The 25,212-nt window shown below is 45.2% G+C and overlaps 1 protein-coding gene across 3 annotated transcripts in view; it reads right to left on the reverse strand.

Moving 5' to 3' along the window:
• Positions 1-25,212, reverse strand: part of TMT1A (thiol methyltransferase 1A) — a 55,819-nt gene that overhangs the window by 26,154 nt on the left and 4,453 nt on the right. Inside the window, exon 1 of one of the 3 annotated variants that reach the window (XM_062203670.1) lies at positions 5,062-5,128. The exons of 1 other annotated variant lie outside the window; for it this stretch is intronic. Coding sequence is in view for 1 of the 2 variants with exons in the window: in XM_062203669.1 (XP_062059653.1) it covers positions 24,158-24,394 (237 nt within the window). In the remaining variant the exon portion in view is untranslated. Of the gene's footprint in view, positions 1-5,061; positions 5,129-23,008; positions 24,395-25,212 lie in introns of those variants that run through there. One more of the 3 variants, XM_062203669.1, reaches the window with a different exon arrangement.

Genomic DNA, 25,212 nt, shown 5'->3' on the forward strand with positions numbered 1-25,212 from the left:
AATGAGCAGATGGAAGCTTCTCTCTCTCTCTCTTTAATTCTGACTTTCACTTCACTCCCCAAATAAATAAAGAAATCTTTAAAAAAAAAAATCATTCCCTCACCATAGTGTAAGATTTAGAGTGCATATCACATAAACTAGAGTAAGGATTCTGTTGCCCTGCCTACTACTTCCGGCCTCTACCCAGGCCCTAGTGAATTACTAATGCTATAGCAATAGCTTTATCAGACAAGATCAGGTACATTCAGGGTGATATGGCTGTAGACGCAATAGCTTTATCAAAGACACCACTAAAAAAAAAAACAAAAAACAAAAAAAAAACCTTTAAAAAGACCAATCCAAATGCTTCAGTAGCCATATATCCCATGCAAACTTTATTTAAAACTTTATTTATTTAATTTGCTTCCCACTAATAAACCTTTATGTCACACTAGACCCATAAATCTTCCATACTCACGTCTCTTCAAACATGTGGAATTAGCATACTCTTAATTTGTTTTAAATATTTTGTCTTTACATTTTTTTTTTTTATCTTTTCATTTGAAAGGCAGAGAGAGATTTTTCTGTTCCTTCACTCCCCGAATGTCTGCAGCAGGTGGGGCTGTGCCAGGCTGAAGCCTGAAGCTTAGAACACAGTCCAGGTATCTCATGTGTGGGGGAGACCCATGTACTTTGAGCCATCACTTGCTGTCTTCCAGGGTACACAGTAGCAGGAAGCTGGGATGGGAGGCAGACTGCAGGCATCCTTTGCAGTATCTTAACCACTGCTCCGAACACCTTCCTCTTTTAAGGGTTGTTAGGTTTAAATGCTTGAAGTTTGTAATTCTTAGTGGGAAACCACTGCCTGCCTGAGTACCCGAATGGCAGACCACCGTGACGGGCCTCAGCTGCATTTGGTGCTGCACTATGAGGAAAAGCTCAACAACCCAAAAGGTGCAAACAGAGCAAAAACTGCCTCTCTGTAAAATGTTGTAATAGGAAGTATTAACACACAAATGTAAACATGAATGTTATGTGTAAAAGGACAAAGCACATACACCGTCACAGATTTTAAATACATGATGATGTATTTAACAGTGATGATAGTTTTGAACAATATAAATGGATCATATTTATAATGATGGAAACCACTTAATATAAAATGTGTGGTAAAGTACCTGCACAGAACACTCCAACCTGTATGAGGATTAAAACCACAATGAACAAACAAACTGTTCCACGATATACATCCAGATTTTGTCATTACTTATTTTCTAGTATAAATGTAGCTGTTTTTCCTTGTTCAATTCAAGGTTTTGTTCTACTTAAGTTTTGTTTCCAATAGAGATGAAAGTTTGGAATATTTACTGTGCTCCATCTAACTTCTTTGTCATTTGCATATAATTGAATTGCACTGGAAACCCTTTTATCTTTCTACTTCAATCACCCTAAGTGGCTCTGGGAAGATGATTTAATATACAACAGGCACAGTGATTAATCTCTGTGTTATTGTGATCTATTTAAGTAGCATCAGGTTCTTTAATTGCTTTCTTGTTAAAAAGGCTAAGGAAGATACATAAATCACTGTTATATTATTTTCTTCCATTTATATGAGTGTAATTACCAGTATGAAACTTCTAAACAGAATATTATTTTAAAGTAAATTTGGTTCTTTTTCAAATTTTCATTTATTTATTTGAAGTAGACAGTCTGAAACAGAAACAGAGAGAGACAGAAATCTTCCATCTGCTGGTTCATTCCTCAAATGCCTGCAACAGCCTGGGGTGGGCCAGGTTGAGGGCAGGAGCCCAGAACTCGATTTAGGTCTCCCACATGGGTGTCAGGGAACCAAATATTTCAGCCATCACCTGCCACCTTTCAGGGCGTGCATTAGCAGGAAACGGGAAAAAGAGCCAGAGTCGGGACTCAAACCCAGGTCTTGGATGTGGCATGCAGGTGTCCCAAGCAGTGTCTTTTTTTAAAAAAATAAATATTTTTTAAAAAAGATTTTATTTATTTATTTGAAAGTCAGAATTACACAGAGAAGGAGAAGCAGAGAGAGAGAGAGAGAGAGAGAGAGAGAGAGAGGGTCTTCCATCCACTGGTTCCCTCCCCAATTGGCTGTAACAGCTAGAGCTGTGCCAATCCGAAGCCAGGAGCTTCTTCCAGGTCTCCCACGTGGATGCAGGGGCCCAAGGACTTGGGTCATCTTCTACTTTCCCAAACCACGGCAGACAGCTGGACCGGAAGTGGAGCAGTCGGGACTTGAACCAGTGCCCATATGGGATGCCGGCACTGTAGGCAGCGGCTTAACCTGCTGTGTCACAGCGCCAGCTCTGCAAGTAGTGTCTTAACTGCTGTGCCCAATGCCTGTTCCTAAAAGCTTGTCCTTTTTTTTTTTTTTTTTAAAAAAAAAAGTTCTTTTTTTTAATGGAGAGGCTGGCATTGTGGTACAGCAGGTTAAGCCACAACTTGCAACGCTGGCATCCCATATTGGACCGTTGGCTCAAGTCTTGGCTGCTCTGCTTCCTGTCTAGCCCCCTGTTAATGGGCCTGGGAAGGCAGCAGAAGATGGCTCAAGCGCTTGGGCCCCTGCCACCCATGTGGGAAATCAGGGTGGAGTCCCTGGATCTTGGTTTTTCTATTTATTTGAAAACAATGATGAGAGTGGGAGACAGGATGGAGATCTTACATCTGCTAGTTCACTCCCCAAATGGCTGCAATAGCCAGGGCTGAGCCAGACTGAAGCCAAGAATGTCACCCTGGTATCCCACATGGGTGGCAGTGGCCCAAGCACTTGGGCCAATATCTGCTGCCTTCCTGGGTGCGTTAGCAGGGAGCTGAACCAGAAGCTGAGCAGACAGGACTTGAACAGCACTGTGATAAAGGATGCCAGTATCTCAAGTGGTGGCTTAATCTGCTGTGCCACAATACTGCTCCCTAAAAAATGTTTTAAATTTATGTTCATTGGGGCAGGCGCTGTGGCATAGTGAGTAAAGCCTGCAGTGCCGGCATCCCATATGGGCGTTGGTTCAAGTCCCAACTGCTCCACTTCCGATCCAACTCTCTGCAATGACCTGGGATAGCAGTAGAAGATGGCCCAAGTGCTTTGGCCCCTGTGCCCACGTGGGAGACCCAGAAGAACTCCTGGCTCCTGGCTTTGGAGCGACCCATCTCTGGCCATTGCAGCCATTTGGGGGAGTGAACCAGCAGATGGAAGACTCTCTCTCTCTGCCTCCTTCTCTCTCTTTGTTAACTCTCTTAAATAAGTAAATATTAAAAAAATTATTTTCATCAACTTGAAAGAGCAACAGCGAGACAGACACAGACAGGAAAACACACACAGAGAGAGGCAGAGAGACAGAGATCGGGGAAGGAGATCTTTCATCGGCTGGTTCACTCCCCAAATAGCTAGAACAACCAGGTCTGCATCAGGCCAAAGTCAGAAGCCCAGAACTCCCTCTGGATCTCCAGGTAGGTGGTAAAGGACCAAGCACTTCAGCCATCGTCTGTCGGCTCTTAGGATGCATTAGCAGGGAACTGTATCAGAGCTGAGTACCTCGGACTACAGCCTGCACTCTGAGTATCCCAGTGACATCTTCACCCACTGTGCCGCCGCAGAGGTACACTCTGGATCATTCTTGATGTGTCACGACACTTAGGAAGTTGCTAAAGCCACAGTGACACTTAAGGGAAATATGACTTATACCCGTTTGTAAGGTTTTTTTTTTTTTTTTGAATTATATTCACAAACTTAGGTAAGGCTGACCTAAATATTTTTTTTTTTTTTGACAGGCAGAGTGGACAGTGAGAGAGAGAGAGAGAGAGACAGAGAGAAAGGTCTTCCTTTTGCCGTTGGTTCACCCTCCAATGGCCGCCGCGGTAGCGCGCTGCGGCCGGCGCACCGCGCTGATCCGATGGCAGGAGCCAGGTGCTTCTCCTGGTCTTCCATGGGGTGCAGGGCCCAAGCACTTGGGCCATCCTCCACTGCACTCCCTGGCCACAGCAGAGAGCTGGCCTGGAAGAGGGGCAACCGGGACAGGATCGGTGCCCCGACCGGGACTAGAACCCGGTGTGCCAGCGCCGCAAGGCGGAGGATTAGCCTAGTGAGCCGCGGCGCTGGCCTGACCTAAATATTTTTAATAGTTTACTGAGAAAACACATGGAAAAAGCATGGCTGCAGTATATAACAGTAATGCTCAGGGCAGCTTAAGCATCTCCAGAAGAAAGAAGAAGCTCAAGTTTTAAAATGCAATATTAGTGCTCAGGCTTCGCGTGTGCTGCCCCTTTAAGTTCACAAGCATGTAGTACTTCTTGAAAATGTCAACATACCAGGTATGGGTGCGGAGAGAACTAGGAGGCTAAGATTCCAGGTCTAATTCTAGTGCCAGTTCTTTCATCCAGAGCTTACTTAGCAAACCACCTCAACATCTGGAACACGTCACGAGGCCAGCCAAGAGGGTCCACTGGGCGGTCAGAATGAGCGCCACCAGTCCCTGTTCCCAGGTGTCCAGGTAGGAGCGGGCTGCACCCAGAGCTTTACTCGGAGTGCCTTGCACTTGTCACGCCTGGTACCTGGCTTCTGATGCCACAGGAGAGTAGAAGCAGAAATGTTCAATTGTAATGGAAGAGAGAGAGAAATCTATAAACAGCAAACAGAAGTTCTTAACAGTTGGAGTTCCTTACAGGACAAAGAGACGTATCTGTGTGAGAGTCCTTAACAGATTTCCGTGTAACACCTGCCGCTACCACTGAGAATCCTGTCGTCACAGACATGCAAAGGCAGTGCAGTCAGTTCCACTGGAGTGGCTGGGAGCTGATGATTTCAGAGACATCTCCAGCGAAATGGATAAAACGGACCCAAACTTGATGCTCCCGATAATAACAGCTAACGTGTATTGGGGACTTACCATGTACTAGGAACTACTCTCAAAATAAACTCCTGCTTAGTGGAAATTAGCTGCAATTATCTGAAAAAGTCAATGATAGGAAACATTTGAATCCTAGAAGATCCCGAGTAAAGGCATTATTGTGGTATTACCATTTCCGTGTCCAATCAAGGCTTATATGTACTTACTTTACCTACAGAGACAAAGAGGGAGTTTCTAGATTTTCTGATCAGTTGGGATAATTGGCATTCCTCCTCGTCTGCTGACCACTGGATACCTGAGGACAATTATCTCAAAATTAGATCCATATCATCGCTGTGACTCATTGAAAAGAATCAATTCACACTCTCCCAATACGTTGTTGATTTTGTGTTCTTTTGTCTTGGCTTGCTAGGTGTGCCTGTCTGTCCCATTGCGATAAACAACAGTCTTTCCTTCATGTTTTTCATGACAGGGTTTTTTTTTCCCCCCTTTGGTAGGAAGATATAAGAAAAAATATGCAGAGAAAGGAAATGATAATCAGAGTCTACGAATACAGAGTAAATATTAACACATACCAGAATGTTCTTACTCTTTCACTGCTGAGAGGTCCTTAGGAGGTTAAGAACACAGCATTTCATTTACAAGGTGTCATTTTAAAAAATGATGGCAATCGAACCACAGGCTAAAATACTTCCAGACCTACAGGTAATGGGAGAATGATCAATTCTTGCAGAATTGTGCGGGGCATTTTAGTCATTCAGATACACATTGTGTCTGGGGCCAGGCTGGACAATGGATATAATCTTCCTTGTCTATCCAGGATGAAGATTCCAAGAGAAACCATAAACAAAGCGCCTTTAGCAGCAGTGAATTATCCAGGCAGCCCACTATTTTTGATTCAAATTCAAATGCAGTGTCTATCTGAGTACCCCAGTAGGTGTTAACAGCACAACACCATTGCAATACCCCAACACCTGCTGCCCTCTCCTGGCGTTCTCAGCCTCGTAGACCAGAACAGCCAGCCAAGGCCAGGACAACTAAGGCGATAGAAAAGCCCAGAAACGCGTGCCTTACAGGGAGCGGCCAACTGGTACTGGCCAAGGTTCCAACTGACCCAGCTTGCAACTCACCAGCAGCAGCAGGTGGGCCGCAGACTGGCTTGCACGGCAGCATTTAGAAAGTAACCAAGGGGCAGGCGCTGGGGCAGGCGCTGGGGCAGGCGCTGGGGCAGGCGCAGAGCTCGCGCCTCCCGCGCTGAGCGCCTCAGGGCTCCTGGGGTGAGTGTCCCCGCTACCACGGCGTTGGCTCCGACCTCGACCTCGCCGCCTGGGAAGTTCCTGCGCGCAGCCATGTGGTCCTCGGGATGATGGCCGAGGACAGGTGGTGGTCACTTCCTGTATTTTTCAATTTCCGACTGAGAGAAAATTACCCAAAACCGTACGAGGAACTGTATGTCTAAGACCGAAACAAATACTGAAGGTCGTAAGAAAAAAAATCTGGCACACAGATCCCAGTTTAATTTTTTCCCTCCCCTCTCCTCCCCTCCCTCCCCCCTCCCCTCCCCTCCCCTTCCTTTCCCCTCCTCCCGGCCCCTTTCCTTCCCCTCCCCTCCCCTCTTCTCCTCTCCCCTCCCCTCCCTCCCCTTACTCTGCCCTTTCCTTCCCCTCCCCTCCCCTTCTCCTCTCCTCCCTTCCCCTCCTCTCCTCTCCTTCCCTTCCTTCCTCCCCTCCCCCCTCCTCTCCTTCCCTTCCTTCCTCCCCTCCCTTTCCTTCCCCTCCCCTCCCCTCTTCTCCTCTCCCCTTCCCCTCCCTCTCCTTACTCTCCCCTTTCCTTCCCCTCCCCTTCTCTCCTCCCTTCCCCTCCCCTCCTCTCCTTCCCTTCCTTCCTCCCCTCCCCTCCCGCCCCTCCCCTTCCCTCCCCCCTCCTCCCCTCCCTCTCGTCGGTGGATCCCTCCTTCCTTCCGGCATACTTCTGTAAGTATGAATGAACCTCCTGGGGACAAGGCTATTGCGTCACCACGCCCACAGCCAATCCGAGGGCCGGCAGCCTGGCGCGGGGAGGCGGGGTAAGTACTGGGGCCTCGTGGCTCCTGCGCGTGCGTGTGGGACCCCGCCCCGGTGTTGGTTCTGCAGCCCCCCTGAGAAGTTCCTGCCCACGGCCTCGCTCCGGTGTGCGACCACATGGGTCTCGGGAAGAGGTCGGGAAAGGCTGTGTTCGTGTTTTTCTTTCCGTCAGACTTAATTTCTAATTAATTTCATGCTTGCAGAAAGTTACCCAAAACATTGGTAGAGAACTTTGTCTCAACCCAAAGCAAAGCACTGATGGTAGTGAGAAGAAAAACATATCTGGCACCCAGATTCCCCTTTGTTAATTGTTTTTCCTTCCCTCCTCTCTCCCTGCCTCCTTCTTTCCTGGTATGCCACTATCTCTATATGGGGCATTCTCTTATAGAACCATAGTCAAATGATCAAAATTAGGAAATTAACTGATACCATGCTGTCACTCAAATTGAAGATTTTATTCCCAATTCATCAGTTTTCCCAACAATGTCCTCAGCAATATATATATGTATACATGCAGATACATATATGTATGATATTTATCGATGTATGTATCACGTGTATCTGTTCCCCCGGTCTAGAATCCAGTCTGGATCACATGGTGCATTTAGTGGTTGGGTCTCATTAGCCTCCTTGAATCTGAAATATCACCTTGGTCTCTGTGTCTCATGACCATGCTTTTCTCTCTGTGCAAACCAGGAATTTTGCAGGATGGCTTTCAATTTAGTTTTTTTCCTCCTGCTTTCTCAATAGATGGCCGTTGTGTATGTTAGCGTGCAGGCCACAAAAGGGATGTGTGCTTCTTGGTGTGTACCTCCAGGAGGCACATAACATCGTCTTGCTTACTGATTGGCCTTGATTCCAAAATATCTGACCCTGCAGGCAAGAAGTCCTGATTGGCAGCATTTGCCAGTTACTGCAGCTTCAAGCTAATGTGTGTCATCCCTGAACACACACCTGTGTTGCGTGGGGCAGCCCCAGCACAGCGCTGCTGTGATCACGTGGACGAAGGGGGTGCTGGCCAGGCCCAGGGAACTCGGATGTGGCCATCTCTGGGGGTGGGGATGAGCAGGGATTATCCTGCCTACCACATCAGTAACACTGGGAAAGTAAGGAAAGCAAATACGTGCAAGGTAATGGGACCCTCAGGGAGGCACCAACGTGGTCCTACAGAGCCATGGTGAGAACAGTGCGGAATGGCAGGCTTGTTGGAAGATCGGAATGAAGGAGAAAAAGGGACAACAAGCTGTCTGTGCACTCTAGGTTTCAAAGGACACTCAGGATAGTCCCATTTGTCTGTGACTTACCTCCTCTGCTGAAAGAGTGATTTCTATTCCTGGAGCCTTCCCTGTATGATCCCTTGGCTCTGAAGCCTTTCCTGATTCTGGGGATATATTCCAATCCTGCCCTATTTCCCCAGTCTGCATATAAAATGTTATCAGATTCATCGAAAGTCTGACAACACATTGTGTGCAGACTGGAGAAATGTGGCGCTATCTAACAAAATCTAAACACCTGAATTTACCTTGGATCCAATAGTCCCTCTCCTAGGACTCTACCCTGAAGATATACCTCCAGAATATGAAAGCAGAATATGTAGCAGTGTAAGGTTTCCAACCCATACACCGTCATATATGACAATGCTAAATAAGCTACGGTGACAGCCATGGAGTGGAGGACAGTGCAGCTGTAACATGGTCCGAGGAAGATCTCTATGAAGTGATTTCCAGGATATATTACGTTTTAGAAAGGAAGGGTAAATAAGAACAAACATAGGTATCTTTATTTTTTGCAACAAGAAACTTAGGAAGCATAAGTCAGAATCTAGTGGGATTTGTCCTCTTTGGTTTAAGGGAGGAGAGTGGAGTGATGCATTTTTTTTTTTTAAAGAAATTATTCTTTACTCATGTTACCTGATTTGTTGAATAGAAGTTGGAAGGCTTCTGTTTCCTGGAAAGATGCTACGTGAGTACCAATTTTGAAAATTAGGTTTCTTTTGAAGAGAAGCCCCCAAATAAGCATCTAATGGGAACTGTTAGAACTGCTCTGCCATTGGCTTATGCAAGAAGTTCCTGGAAAGGATGGATCAGAACTCCATCCGGTATTTCCAATTGAGGCAAATCTAAATTGAAGACAGCAGTTTGCCGATGAACACAAGGGGCAGGTGTGTAATTGAAGATGCACGAAATAAAAGAGGGACTGAGAGAAGAGGAAGAACATGGGAAATGACAAAGTAATTTTGAGATAACCAGAAGGGCCATGGGTACATATGACAAGAAATGATAAGGGTGGCTGGCGCTGCGGCTCGGTAGGCTAATCCTCTGCCTTGCGGCGCCGGCACCCCGGGTTCTAGTCCCGGTCGGGGCGCCGGATTTTGTCCCGGTTGCCCCTCTTCCAGGCCAGCTCTCTGCTGTGGCCAGGGAGTGCAGTGGAGGATGGCCCAAGTGCTTGGGCCCTGCACCCCATGGGAGACCAGGAGAAGCACCTGGCTCCTGGCTTCGGATCAGCACAGTGCGCTGGCCGCAGCGCGCCTACCGCGGCGGCCATTGGAGGATGAACCAACAGCAAAAAGGAAGACCTTTCTCTCTGTCTCTCTCTCTCTCACTGTCCACTCTGCCTGTAAAAAAAAAAAAAAAAAAAAAAAGTGATAAGGCTTGGACTCTCCTGGTGCACAGCACTTGTTTGTGTCCCTTCAAATGTTTTTATCCTTTTTTTTTTTATTTTTTTAATTTTTGACAGGCAGAGTGGACAGTGAGAGAGAGAGAGAGAGACAGAGAGAAAGGTCTTCCTTTTGCCGTTGGTTCACCCTCTAATGGCCGCCGCGGTAGCGCGCTGCGGCCGGCGCACCGCGCTGTTCCGATGGCAGGAGCCAGGTGTTTTTATCCTTTTAAAATTTAATTAATTAAATTTTGAGTGATGCAATTTTAATGTACTGTTTATATAGTTTCAAGTTCTGGAACCATGTAAAATTTTAACATAAAATAATACTCTACATAAAATGACAAACTGGGGGAAAATCTAAAAATGTAAAACCACAAAAATGCCTAAATGTTTTCCAAATGAATACTAAGTACCCTGGTCTGAAGGGGAAAAAAAAACCCAATTAGCTTTTTTCAAGTGTCTTTTTATAAAATAAATTAATTATAAAATTTACCTCAGGTATGGAATTCAATAATTTTGGTATATTCACAGAGCTGGGTGCCTGTTGGCACAACCTATTATAAACATTCTTCATCATTCTGTAACACAAGATGGTGTACCCATTAGCAGTCAGCCCTAATTCTCCCCCACTGTCTCCAAGGCCTAGGCAACCACTACTCTATTGTCTGTGTCTGGAGATTCACCTGTTCAGAACATTTCAGATACCTGGAATAATAAAATATGTGATCTTTTGTGACAGGCTTCTATTTAGCATAATGGTTTTGAGACTCATATGTTTTATGGCATGTATCAGTATTTTATTCTTTTTTATAGGAATAAAAAATCTATTGTATACTTGCATTCTGTTTCCTCATTCATCAGTAGATGAATGTTTGGGTTGTATGTATTTATTGGTTATTATTAATGCTGCTATAAACCCTACATATAAGTTTTTTGTAAACATAATGTTTTCATTCCAGATGATGTCTGAACACAGTATTTTGACTGTATACTCTCTGACACAAAGACCCCTAAACAATATTTAACTCATGATATCAGTCTTGTATCTCACAGAGAAATTCTGAAACCAGTTTTTGTGTATTACAGATTAAGTGATCATTAAATATATTTACATTATGGAAAGAAGGGGCCATCAAAGAAGGAGGTACCTTTTTCTGAAGGGAGGAGAGAACTTCCACTTTGATTATGGCCTTGTCTAAATAAGATCAGAATTGGTGAACTCAAGAGGCTTCCATAGCTTTGGCAGCTCATGACAAGAGCCTCGGGTGATTATTGACGTCATAAATAAGAGTGCCAATTGTTAAATCAACAATGGGAGTCACTGTGTACTTACTCCCCATGTAGGATCTCTGTCCTTAATGTGTTGTACTATGAGAATTAATGGTAAAAATAGTCTTCAAACAGTACTTTATACTTTGTGTGTCTGTGTGGGTGCAATCTGTTGAAATCTTTACTCAGTATAGAGTTGATCTTCTGTATATAAAGATAATTAAAAATGAATCTAAATGAAGAATGGGATGGGAGTGGGAGTAGGAGGTGGGATGGTTTGCAGGTGGGAGGGTAGTTATGGGGGGAAGAACCTCTATAATCCAAAAGTTGTACTTTGGAAATTTATATTTATTAAATAAAAGTTTTCTATTAACATGAAGTTAGATACAGAAGTTTAAAAATATATAAAAGTATACATTATATAAAAATATTATTAGCATGCATAATTAAAACCAATGTTGTATTTTGAATAAACTGCTTTCTGTTGGGTCAGCAAAAAATAAATAGATAAATATATTTAGGTTAGGGGAGCACAGTCAGAGAAGGGAACCCAAATACAAAAAGAAGGAGGCCATGGCTGGTGTTGTGGAGCAGGGAGGTACCGTGCTGCCCGCAATGCTGGAATCCCATAGGTGCGCCAGTTTGTGTCCCAGCCACTCCATTTCTGATCCAGTTCCCTGCAAATGAGCCTGGGAAAGCAGAAGAGGATAACCTGAGTTCTTGGGCCCCTGCCACTCAAGTAGGAGACCCAGATGGAGTTCTAGTTTCCTGGCTTCAACCTGGCCCAGCCTCAGCTGTTGTGGCCCTTTGGGAAGTGAACAATCAGATGGAAGAGCTCTTCCTTTCTTTCTTTCTTTCTTTCTTTCTTCTTCTTCTTCTTCTTCTTCTTCTTCTTCTTCTTCTTCTTCTTCTTCTTCTTCTTCTTCTTCTTCTCCTTCTCCTCCTCCTCCTCCTCCTCCTCCTCCTCCTCCTCCTCCTCCTCCTTCTCCTTCTCCTTCTCCTTCTCCTTCTTCTTTTTAAGATTTATTTATTTATTTGAAAGGCAGAGTTAAAGAGAGGCAGAGGCAGAGAGAGAAGTCTTCCGTCCACTGATTCACTTCCTAGATGGTCGCAATGTCTGGAGCTGTGCTGACCAGAAGCCAGGAGCTTCTTCTGGGTCTCCCACGTGGGTGCAGGGGCCCAAGAACTTGGGCCATCTTCTACTGCTTTCCCAGGCCATAGCAGAGAGCTAGACTGGAAGTAGAGCATCTGGGACTCAAACCCAGTGCCCTTATGGGATGCTGCACTGCAGGCTGGGCTTTACCTGCTGCACCAAACCGCTGGCCCCATGGAAGATCTCTTTCTCTCTGTCTCTCTCTCTCTGAAACTCTTGTCTTCTAAATAAATAAATCTTTTAAAAATGAAATAAAAGGAGGAAGCCTAGAATGAACTTCAGTTGGAGATATCACTTCAAACCCATGGTTTAAATACAGATATTTATACAGGATCAGAAATATACAGTTATGCAGATAGATTTAATTCCTGTCTACTGAAAGGGCTTCAGCTGTAATGATACTCTAGTAGCAGTGAGCACTTCTAGTATCTAGAAGTTGGTCACTAAACACCATCCTGCACGCAAATGAATCAGGACTCCTTGAAGAAATGCTTGATTTCAAAGCTGGGGCAGAAAAAGTTACTTGAACCTGGAACAACTTTGTTATAGCAGGACACAAATTAGTGTTCAATGAATGATAGGGACGTAAGATACAGCAGGAGCAGGTGTTTAGCCTAATTTAAGATGCTCATGATTGTGTTCCAGGGCACGATACCTGGGTTCAATAGGTGTCTCCAGCTGCTGATACCAGCTTGCAGCTAATTCAGACCCTGAGAGGCAGCAGTGATGGCTCAAGTAATTTGGTTCGTGCTACCCACATGGGAGACTTGGATTGCATTCCGGGCTCCCAGCTTCTGTCGCATCCAGTCCTGGACATCATGGCATTTGGGGAGTGAACCAGGGGTGCCAGGTCTCCCTGTCCTCTATTGACAGCTTAAAAAAAAAATAAAGGGAAGAAAATAAAGACACCATAGCAAAAATGTGGGCTGACAATTTAATAATAGATTCCTGTGTACTCTCTCCAGTGTTTCTTCCCATTTAAGTAAGTGTATGGGCTTGTATGCATTGACAAGCAGCGTGATATATAGCATATGTATATTTATAAATATATAAATGTATAGATACTTATTTTAATATTTCAACCTTGGCCGGCGCTGCGACTCACTAGGCTAATCCTCCACCTGCGGTGCCGGCACCCCAGGTTCTAGTCCCAGTTGGAGCGCCAGATTCTGTCCCGGTTGCTCCTCTTCCAGTCCAGCTCTCTGCTGTGGCCCGGGAGTGCAGTGGAGGATGGCCCAAGTCCTCGGGCCCTGCACCTGCATGGGAGACCAGGAGGAAGCACCTGGCTCCTGGCTTCAGATCAGTGCGGTGCGCCGGCCCAGCGGCCATTGAGGGGTGAACCAATGGCACAAGGAAGACCTTTCTCTCTGTCTCTCTCTCACTGTCTAAGTCTGCCTGTCAAAAAAAAAAAAAAAAATTTCAACCTTTTCTTTTAAAATAAGGTTTTTATATTTCCTCATTTCCAAGTTTTAGTGAACAATAAGATTGAAAAAGCGCTTCTTCTGGGATTAGAGTTAATAATCTGTTCCCATAACCTGAGAGGTGAGATAGAATTTGCACAAGAAATGCTTCTTTTATAGCCCTAATACCCGCTACTTAGCTTACCAGGTAAGATGGGAGTGAAGATTAGATTTTGATTTAGGAAAACCATGTCTACATCCACAGGCACTCTATGAGGAAGTTATTTGCAGCAAATAAAGCAAAACATCTCATGAGATGCTGAGTTTTTTGTTAGGTGCAAAAATGAGAGCTTTGTCAAACTATTTTCTTCTTCAGTTTGAGAGGCAGAGAGAAATAGACATACAGAGAGATAGAGACAGAGAGACAGGCAGAGAGAGAGAGAGAGAGAGAGAGAGAGAGAATTCTCATATTTGTTCACTTCCCAAATACTTGCAACAACTAGCACTGGGCCAGTCTGAAGCTGGAAACTGGGAACTCAGTCCAGGTCTCCCATGTAGGTGGCAGGAATCCAGCTACTTGAGCCATCACCTGCTGCTTCCAATGGTCCACATTACCTGGATGCTAGAGTCAGGAGCCAGAGCCAAGTATCAAACCCAGTTACTCCACGTGGGAGGCAGGTGTCCTAACTGGTAGGGCAGACATCTGCCTACAGACTGTCTTGTGGGAGCTTCTTTTAAAAATATACCCAATATTCAGAAAACATGACAGCTTATAACAATTCAGATGATTGGAATTCCAGAGCTTTTATTTGTAGAAGTAAAATACCTTTTCTGATTGAGAAATTAGTTTCCTTTTCTTCTTACAAATGCTTAAGGAGGCAGGCCATGACCAGAGTAATAAGCCAAGCAGAGAAGCTCTTGCTCATCTTAACAATTTTATGGCCTACAAAGCACCGTCTGTATTTATCTCATTTCATCCTCACGACAATCCTAGGAGATGTTGGTCTTTGTGGAGTTAATGAAGTATTAGGTGCAGTGATGAGCTTGGATTCAAATGTTTGTCTGAAAGACACACACACACAGATAGAGACAGAGGGAAGGAGAGAGAGAGAGAGAGAGAGAGAGAGAGAGAGAGAGAGAGATTCTATCTGCTGGTTCGCTCCCCAAATGCTTGCAATAGCCTGAGCTGGGCCAGGCCACAGCCAGGAGCCTAGAACTCCATCCAGGTCTCCCACATGGGTGGCAGGGACTCAAATACCTGAGCCGTTGCTGCTGTCTCATAGGATACACATTAGCAGGAAGCTGAATCAGAAGCAGAGTAGCCAGGACTTAAGCCAGGCACTTTGTTTTTTGTTTTTTGCCCTGTAGTATGCCTTGAAATCTGGTGTTGTGATGCCTATGGCTTTGCTTTAGCTATTTGGGGTCTTGTGTGTTCTGAATTAACTTCTTGTCTCCTCTCTTTGGCCTTGGCCCAGCTCTGACCATACAGAATTTGGGGACTGAACCTGCAAATGGCAGCTCTCGTTCTCTCTCTTCTTCCCTCTCCCCCTCACTCTTCCTCTCGCATTCTGTATCAAATTAGTTTTAAAAAGTTTAGTCAATTGCAGAAGTGTTTTTCTGTGATTACTTTCAGACTTAGTATCTTCCCATCACCTTTGCGCTATTTTACTGTCACATCCACATCCTGTCATATCCATTGACAGGAAACAAACATACATGATTTGTTTTTGCAACCATCACCAGACAACCTATAAATATGATCATCCATGCACCAGTTTTTTTCCCCCCCAAAAACTTATTTATTTATTTGAAAGGTGGAGTTACAGAGGCAGAGAGAGAGAGAGAGAGAGAGAGGTCTTCCATCTGCTGGTTCACTCCCCAAATGGCCACAACAGCTGGAGCTGTGCCGATTTGAAGCCAAGAGCCTGGAGCTTCTTCTAGGTCTCCCACGAGAGTGCAGAGGCCCAAGGACTTGGGCCATCTTCTACTGCTTTCCCAGGCCATAGCAGAGAGGCGAGATAGGAAGTGAAGCAGCTGGACTCGAACCAGCACCCATATGGGATGACGACACTGTGGGCAGTGGCTTCACCCACTACACCACAACGCCCGCTGGCCCCCACACACTAGTTTTCAGCATAAGAGATGACAGTAGAAATGGAGGTGAAAAGACAGACTGAGAAGTAGGGACAAGAGGCAAGACTTAATTAATAGATAATTCATGAGTACTGCTATATAGTAAGCACTGGGTTTTGGCATGCAGAAGAAAGGAGGAAGAGATTGGCAGTGGGAAACCACACCCCTGGGTACTAGTGAATGCTCAGAGATGTCTCAAAGAAAAAGCTTTTTGAAATAGAGAATGCTTTACTCATGGCAAGAGCCTAGGGTGACTACTGATGCCATAAACAAGAGTGTCAATTTGTTAAGTCAACAATAGGAGTCACTATGCACTTATTCCTCATGTAGGATCTCTGTCCTTAATGTGCTGTACATTGTGATTTAATGCTATAACTAGTACTCAAACAGTATGTTTCACTTTGTGTTTCTGTGTGGGTGCAAACTGTTGAAATCTCTACTTAATATATACTAAATTGATCTTCTGTATATAAAGATAATTGAAAATGAATCTTGATGTGAATGGAAGGGGAGAGGGAGTGGGGGATGGGAGGGTTGTGGGTGGGAGGGAAGTTATGGGGGGGGGGGGAAGCCATTGTAATCCATAAGCTGTGCTTTGGAAATTTATATTTATTAAATAAAAGTTAAAAAAAAAAACCAACCAAACAAACAAAAAAGAAATAGAGAATGCTTTATGGAAGAGGAGCCATTTTATCCATAAAGAGAAATAATCATATCATGGGGAAGTTAGAAAGTGTTGCTAGCTTAGGGAGGGAGACAGTGAATTCTGGTTTTGACGTGCTGAATTCTAGAAGTCATTGGACTGGCAAAAAAGTAGGAGGTCCAGGACTCTTCCTCACACAGGTGGTGTGAGCAGAAGTGTTCAAGGGATTGAACAAAGTGGGATGAGCAAGTGAGTCATCCTAGGGCACTCCTAGGAGATGGCAGAGGGAAAACGAGACCAATACAGCGAGGTCTTGGACTCAGAAGATCACCCCGAGAAGCAGTGAAGGCTAGTCAGGCAAACAATGAGGGATGCTGGTGTCGCCACTTACAGTGGCCTCGCATGGGTGTTACAGCCGTCCTGAATCTGTTTTCTCATTTGGTAGATGGCGATAATTCTACCTGCCTCGTAGAGTTCTGGCTATTATATGAACAAATTATTTAAAAAGTTAGTGCCTGGCCTATGGAAGGCACTTAATAAATGGAAATTGTTTTTATTGCTAGAGTCATGGAATAAAAGGATTCCCGCAAGGAACAAGTTGACATCAGTGTCAGATACGTCTTTTTTTTTTTTAGATTTATTTATTTATTTGGAAGTCAGGTTTACAGAGAGAGGGAGAGACTGACAAAGACAGAGATCTTCCATTTACTGTTTCGCTCCCCAGTTGGCCTTAATGGCCATAGCTGGGCCAGGCTGAAGCCAGGAGCAAGGAGCTTCTTCCAGGTCTCCCCCATGAGTGGCAGGAACTCAAGGACTTGGACCATTTCCGCTGGTTTTGCCAGGCCATTAGTAGGGAGCTGGATTGGAAGTGGTGCAGCCAGGACAGGAATTGGTGCCCACATGGGATGCGGGCGCTGCAGGCAGGGCCTCTCACAGCACACCACAGTGCCGGGCCCCAGTGACAGGTATATCTTAAAGGATACAGCCTGGGGTAGACACTGTGATGTTTATTTTAACAAATGGTAAATTCTGAATGGTAGTTTTCCCAGTTCACGCGTATGTTCACATGCATGTTCCCCAGGTAGTTCCTTACAGATTCTCAAATAGCTTCCTTTAGAAACAAAACAATACTTTGCTTGATTGTCATATTACTGTGCTATTGTAACTGAGCTAGAAACTGGGGACACTGACCGCTCTGTTACTTCCTTTGCCTTTGGTTAACATGACCTCTGCCCTGAGCCTGACCCTCACCCATGGTCTCACAGTTCAACAAGGAATTCTTGGCATTCTTTTACGTAGCTTTGTTTTGTGTTTTCAGATGAAGTAGCACTCAGGGAAAGTTTTTCCATTTGCTTTTGTTGACATTAGCCTGCCCTGATTCATTGCACCATTGATTGCATCAACAGATAAACAAGAATTCGATCTTAGTTATGTTAAGTTCTATGTTTTCCAAAGCAACACCAAAGGGTCAAGAATACAACAGGAACTATTATGTAATCTTGGCTTCACTTGCTAGTTAAGTATGAAATATGTAGTAATTCAGAGGAAACAATTAGAATATTAAAACCCTTAGGAACAAAATGTTTCAGAACATAAGTATAAGATTTTTCACTGTGTCCTTTTATTGCTGTTGCTAGTGATTAAAGTAAGTGTTGGGCTCATGAGTCCAGAGTCTTTATAAGATTTAGAAAGAAGCTGTTGGAAACAAAGTAGTAGCCATCTCAGAGCCTACCCTTCAAGCTCTGGTGCCCAGCCCTGCCTACTTGCTCTGTTTTTTGAACATACCGTGTTTCCTCTTATTGGGCTGAGGCACCAGCTGTTTCTTAGTCTGAAATACTCTTTATTCACTCTTTGGAATTCAGCTCAGAAGTCACTTCCATGAGGTTTCCTCTGATCTCTTCTTCCTGCTTCTTCCTTGGAGACGGGGCTTTGGCACAACTGGGTGCTGCATGAGGGCAAGGATCGTGTCTGGCATATTCAGGGGTCTTTCCCAAGCACAGCCACATACTTCTCCCTGTAACCTTTGGGAAGATAGTGTCCCCATTTACAGATCAGAAAACTGAGGCTAAACAGGGTGATACCACGGAGGCAGAAAGACTCACCTTCCCCCTCTTACGAGAATTAAACTGTGGCAGTTTAACAGAAGCCGTCCTGAGAAACGAGGTCCTGAAGAAGCAGATGATGTCACTTATTGTATACCACATTCAAACTAGAGTAATCAACTGAAAATGTGGTAAGGCAAAGGGCTAGGGTAATTAATTAAGAAGCTAAGGGTTCATGTAAGCAGAGCTGTTTGTACAGAATTCCTTTTGTTAGGTAGGAAGTCAGAAATGAGCTTATGTGTGTGTGACAAAGGCCTAAGGAATGGACATCTAGGTCCAGCATCCACTGCTAACCTTCCAGGTGCAGCCCAGTATCTGCACTTCATACGTCCTGATGACCTTCCAGGGCCTCCTGCCCCTCCTACACAATAACCATCCTTCCTCTGCAGCGGGGTGACGCCAGCCAGGCTTTCCCTGTCTGATAACTCCCTGGGAAAAACTCAGAAAGGAATTTTTTGTATTTACATCCAACAAGTCCTTTCATCAGGAGGAGGGGAAGGAGAAGAGGCGGGAAGGCAAGATCCATCCCCTTAAAAACCCCAGCCTAACTATAAACTGCACATTCTCTCTCAGGTCCTGTCTGGAGAGGTGCCCATCCGTTCTTACGGATGTCCCTTCCCTAATAAACCTTGCCATTTTGCTTTCCACTACTCTGTGTCTCATGCCTGAATTCTTTCTTGCGTGAAGACAAGGACCCTTTTGCTTCTCGGGTAACACTTTGACCTCAACTCTTTTGTCCTTGATGATAGATATTGCGTCTTTCTAGCCTAGAAAGAGCACCTTTCACATGGGGGTTTCATCCTCTGCTTTTTTTTTTTTTTTTTTTTTTGACAGGCGGAGTGGACAGTGAGAGAGAGACAGAGAGAAAGGTCTTCCTTTGCCGTTGGTTCACCCTCCAATGGCCGCCGCGGTAGGCGCGCTGCGGCCGGCGCATCCTCTGCTTTTAACAGCACAAAGTTAAAAGTTATCTTCTCGAACCTCCTGTTTTTTGTGCATTTAGCCTAATCAATGTGCCAGAATAGCACATGGAGATTTTTTTTTAAAATTTTTGAACAGGCAAATTGGACAGTGAGAGAGAGAGAGACAGAGAGAAAGGTCTTCATTTTTGCCGTTGGTTCATCCTCCAATGGCCACCACAGCCGGCGTACCGCGCTGATCCGAAGCCAGGAGCCAGGTGCTTCTCCTGGTCTCCCATGGGGTGCAGGGCCCAAGGACTTGGGCCATCCTCCACTGCACTCCCGGGGCCACAGCAGAGAGCTGGCCTGGAAGTGGGGCAACCGGGACAGAATCCGACGCCCCGACCGGGACTAGAACCCGGTGTGCCGGCGCCGCTAGGTGGAGGATTAGCCTATTGAGCCGCGGCGCCGGCCCAGCACATGGAGATTTTAACCCCTTCAATACAGCGAGGCTTAACATAGGCCACTTTGATGCCGGAGCCAGGTATTTCATTTTGTCTTATTTCCCTTGCTGTATACAGTCATCCCACTGAAATGCCAGTGTACAGCACTGTATTCTGTGATCTTGCGCAGCACAGAATCTATCTCATCAAACTCCAGCAGCACACTTAGAATAAACGAGCATTTTTTTCATGTGACTTCTCTGCCTCCACTTCAAACTCATTTCCCAGACACAGGCCCTTTCACACTTAGATGATACACAACTCTCCAGTGCTCAGCCCCAGGCATGCAACTCTGTGATCCGTGCTTGCAGTCGGCATAATTCATCCCTGCCATCTACTCACGTGGACAGGTTCAGACGTGGGCTCACAACCCAGTATTGTCAGTCTGAGCCAAATGAGACTCAATTTATCACTGTGGTTGGAGGTTTTTTTTTTTGTTTTTTTTTTTTGTTTTTTGTTTTGACAGGCAGAGTGGACAGTGAGAGAGAGAAACAGAGAGAAAGGTCTTCCTTTTCCATTGGTTCACTCCCCAAATGGCTGCTGCGGCTGACACACCACGCTGATCCGAAGCCAGGAGCCAGGTGCTTCTCCTGGTCTCCCATGCAGGTGCAGGGCCCAAGGACTTGGGCCATCCTCCACTACCTTCCCGGGCCACAGCAGAGAGCTGGCCTGGAAGAGGGGCAACCGGGACAGAATCTGGCGCCCCAACCTGGACTAGAACCCGGTGTGCCGGCGCTGCAGGTGGAGGATTAGCCTAGTGAGCCGCAGTGCCAGCCCGGAGTTTTAAGACTGTTATCTTTTAATTGCATTGGGTTGAGCACCTGGCTGTCCATATACCCTGACCTCACAATAGTAAAATGTTTAAACTAAAATGATCAAAAGCTTTCTATACAACATTTTTATTTGTTTTCACTTATCTGAAATGCAGGCAGACAGAGATCTTGCACTGGTTCACTCTCCAAATGCCCAAAACAGCCAGGGCTGGACCATGCCAAACCAAGAGCCCGGGTCTCTGAGTGGCAGGGACCCAAGTATTTGAAACATCACTTTCTACCTCCCAGAGTACACATTGGCAGAAAGCTGGAATCAGGAGTGGAGTGGAGACTCACATCCAGGTACTCCACTATAGGAAATGGGTGTTTAACCACTGTACTGAACGCCATCCCTCATTGGAGGTTCTGCAAAGGTGGACATAATCTTTCAACCTGCCCGTGGACTTTGGAAGCAAGAAGATTGGAACTGGGTCTGGCACTGTAGCATAGCGAGCAAAGCTGCCACCTGCAGTGCCAGCATCCCATATGGGTGCCAGTTCGAGTCCCAGATACTCCATGTTCGATCCAGCTCTCTGCTAATGTGCCTGGGAAAGCAGTGGAAGATGGCCTAAGTTCTTGGGCCCCTGCACCCACATGGGAGACTGGAAGAAGATCCTGGCTTCAGGTCAGCCCAGCACTGGCCATTGAGGCTATTTGGGGAATGAACCAACATGTTGAAAATCTCTCTGTCTTCCCTGTTCTCCCTCTCTCTCTGTAACTCTGCCTTTCAAATAAATAAATAAATCTTTAAAAAAGAAAAAAGAAGATTGGAACTGCGCTGCCCACTTGCTGTGTAATGAGGCAACCAGCAGCCAGAGAAGAGAGCAAACATGACCCTAGAGATTGTGTGGCTTCTGATAACCTTAGTGGTAGTGCCATGCTCGGTCTGTGCCCGAGGCTTTCTGCCCCCTCTGCTTTTCACCAATTAGAGTCGATAATGTCCTTTTTCTGCTTCAGCTTGTTTGTCTTGGGAATTCTGTCATTTGCAACAGAGAAATCCTAGCCAACACAACCTAGAAGACATTGGACATATTTTGCCATCGCTACCCCCAGCTCCTTTCTCTATTGCACAGACTTAGGTCACTTTTTGGGCTCTTAGAATGATAAAAAATCAATATTCTCTGAGCCTGGGGAAGAAGGGCAGTAAGACAGTATTAAGGCACAGTGACTGGATTATCAAGGCAGATTTTGTATTTTGGGGAATCAGGCCTTCTAAGACTTGCTCAGTGATTTGTCGATTGACTGTAGGAAACGTTGTTTTTTATTTCTCTACAACTTAGTTTCCTCTATGCAAAACAAGGGTACACCACTTCAACGAAAAGGAATTGATAAGAAAGTACCTAGGTGTCAGCGTTGTAGCACAGCCAGTTAAGCTGTAGCCTGCAAAGCTGGTATCCCATATGGGTGCCAGTTCAAGTCCTGGCGGCTCCACTTCCCATCCAGCTTCCTACAGATATGCCTGGGAAAACAGCCTAAGATGGTCCAAGTGCTTTGGCCCCTGCCACACAGGTGGGAAACCCAGGTGAGCTGCTGGCCCAGCCCAGCAGTAACAGCCATTTGGGTAGTGACTCAGCAGATGCAAGATCACTCTCTCTGTCTCTTCCTCTCTCTCTAACTCTGCCATTCAAACAGATAAATCTTTTTTTAAAAGAAGTATTCCATTTCACTGCAAAGGAAACTATTCTCATGTTTAGGAGACAGAAGAGGCAACTTTCTCTTCTTCTGCTTTGTGCGTTTTACAGATGGGGTCTTTAGACTTGAACTTTTCAAAACTCCATTTGATCCTTCTAAGATTGCCTTTTCTAAAATCTACTAGGTGTGTGTCCAGTTGTGTCACTGGAGAAAAGAGCCGTGGAAGCCATGGGGTTCTTGTCTTCCCTCAAGAAAGAATTCAGGCGTGAAACAGAAAGTTAAGTAATAAGGTTTTATTGACAATAGGGCATCCAAGTGCCCAGTCACTCAGAGTGGGGGAGAGCGAGGTTACATGGTTGAGTGGAGAGAAGACAGCTGGGCAGGCCAGGTGTGCGGCTCAGCAGAGAGCAGAGGGCTGAGTGCACAGTCTGTTTAGACTCCTGGTTTTTAGGGAGTTTCTTTACCCTCCCCCTTCCCCTCCTAGACAAAGGATGGGGAGCCTGGTGGAAGTGTTTGTTGGGTGCAAATATGAAAAATTCCTTTCCAAGTTTACCTCTGAGGTTGTCAGACAGGGGAAGCCTTGCTGGGTCAGCCAAGGGGCTTCTTTCTCTCTGGGATGCCCTCCTTAGAGCAAAGATGTTTACCAGGCCAAGTAGAAGGGGCGGGGCTGCCTGGGAGGTTATCAGGGTCTGGGCAGGAGTCTGAAGTGCAGATGCTGGACTGCTGTAGATGTCAGTTTCCTTAGGCCCTTCTTACACACATAGGCTAATTTCTAACTTCCTGCCTGACAGCCCCATGGCTGTAGAAAGAAAGCAAATCTGCTCAAATAGCTTAATTTCCCACGATGAAGGAAAGGCCTCCCAGAGACATTTAGAAAAACTGAAACAAGCTGGCAAAGGTATAAGCCATTTATTTTATTTCCATTTCTAAAATGAATGTGAATTTATTAATTGCTTTGATATTTAAAATAGTGTAAAATAATCTCAGAAAATATATTACATTTATTAAAAGACATACAAACTATTGCAGCAAATCCTATTATGAAATCATCTGACCAACTTAACAGTTGTTTGCAAAGCACTTGTGGTGATGTACATGGTCTCCTTAGTTGCAAAGAACAAAGACATTCTTGGGACAGGAGTGGAATTGGATCAGAATTGTCTAAAAAAACAACCCTAGTCCACTTCTTTGCGGACTCACTGATTGCTTGATTTGGGGTCCATGGTTGCACTTATGTGAGTCTACATAATTACATAAGGCTCTCATGGTCCCAGTAAACCCATTCCTTCTGTCCAGTCTGCTGTACTCAGCAAAGTGTGTGCCAGATAATAAGAAAAACGAACCCAAGAAACTGAACTGCCTCACATAACTTTATGGTTGTATTAACGTGTCAAGTACAAACCTCATCTTAAGAATTGCGGACGGGAATGCAAGAACACAAACTGTGGAGACACAGGAACAAAAGGCAATAAATCCTGGCAGGATGGGGTGCGGCAGCCTGATGCATTAAGTCTGAAAGCCAGACCAGTGACACTAATTATAGCAAATCGGCTTAGATTTCTTTTTCAGAAATCTCTGCAATTTGGACTTGGAGTTTCAGTTGGTATTTGTTTATTCAGTTTCTGATTTGTTAAGATCTGTTCACTGATCCCCTGTCAAATCTTCTTTTGAGTGATTTCACTGTGTCTTAGCCCCAAGCTCTTAAGAGGGGGTAAGATGAACAGCAGCAGGGTAACAATTTAAATAAGACAATTTGCAAAAACATCAAGTCACTAATAAAGTCAGGCTTGGGGGTAATGATAGAACTCAATTGTGAATGCCCACTGTTTCTTCTGAAGAACGAGCTCAAAGCTGTTTGTTCTTTTTTGCTTTTAACTCGTGGACAGACAACAGAAAATGATTAACTTGGAAATAGCAGACTTTTAAGGATAAAAATCAACTTTACCCAGAAACAAGGCTATTCTTTCTTCCTATTAATATTTTAAATGTAAAACCGAAGCCTCGAATCACTTGAGTCATTCGGCGTTCTCCTGCCAGCCCGCCCTATTTCACAGCATGCCCATAGATGTGAGGTCGCACCAGCTCCCAGGACAGTGGGGCCTGAATGTGCTGCAGCTTCAGCTTCGAGAAGCTGGCCCTCTCCAGGGCCTTCCAGCTCTCTCGGGTAAGTTCGCAGCCGTCGAACAGAAGGAACCAGGCAGGATCCAGGACCTGCTGCCAGAAGTGATTCCAGGTGGAACGCTCAGCTGATACGTGTTCCATGAAGTAAAACGCCCCTCCCTGAGAGAGAAGAGACGCAATGCAAGGATTTTAGATTTAAGAAAGAAATAGATTTATAAGTTAATTGAAGCTTCAGATGTTGGTGATCCTAGAGGCTAACTTCACAGAAGACACGGATACCTTTCAACGACATCAGACGCCATTTTGGTCACATTTATATGGAGCCGCCAATCTAAGGTACGTCGTGTGTATTGCCCCATCACGGAAGTAAGCACATAGTATCAGCTACAACATCAAGCATTTACTGCGTGGTGAGAGATGTCCTCGTGTTTCTCACATTAACTTTCATCCCTATTTTTACATGTGATGAGACCGGGTCACAGAAAGAAAGAACTCGCCCAACATCTCACAGCTTGTAACTGTCAAAAACCAGGCTGTGCGTTCAGTGGCGTTCTGGCTGGAGTGGCTGGCAGCATTACCTCAGCAATATGTTCATTAGGAAATTGGGAAGATACAGAAACGGTTGAAAAGGATAAAAATCAACCACCATCCCATCACCTAATGATGGACTACAGTTCAGATTTTGTATAATACGATTTTTTTTTTTTTGACAGGCAGATTTTTAGACAGTGAGAGAGAGACACACAGAGAGAAAGGTCTTCCTTTCCGTTGGTTCACCCACCAAATTGGCCGCTATGGCCGATGTGCTGTGCTGATCTGAAGCCAGGAGCCAGGTGCTTCCTCCTGGTCTCCCATGCGGGTTCAGGGCCCAAGCACTTGGGCCATCCTCCACTGCCTTCCCGGGCCATAGCAGAGAGCTGGCCTGGAAGGGGGGCAACCGGGACAGAATCCGGCTCCCAGAACGGGACTAGAACCCG

This window comes from Lepus europaeus, chromosome 10 (genome assembly GCF_033115175.1).
Source record: "Lepus europaeus isolate LE1 chromosome 10, mLepTim1.pri, whole genome shotgun sequence".
Taxonomy (NCBI): Eukaryota; Metazoa; Chordata; class Mammalia; order Lagomorpha; family Leporidae; genus Lepus; species Lepus europaeus.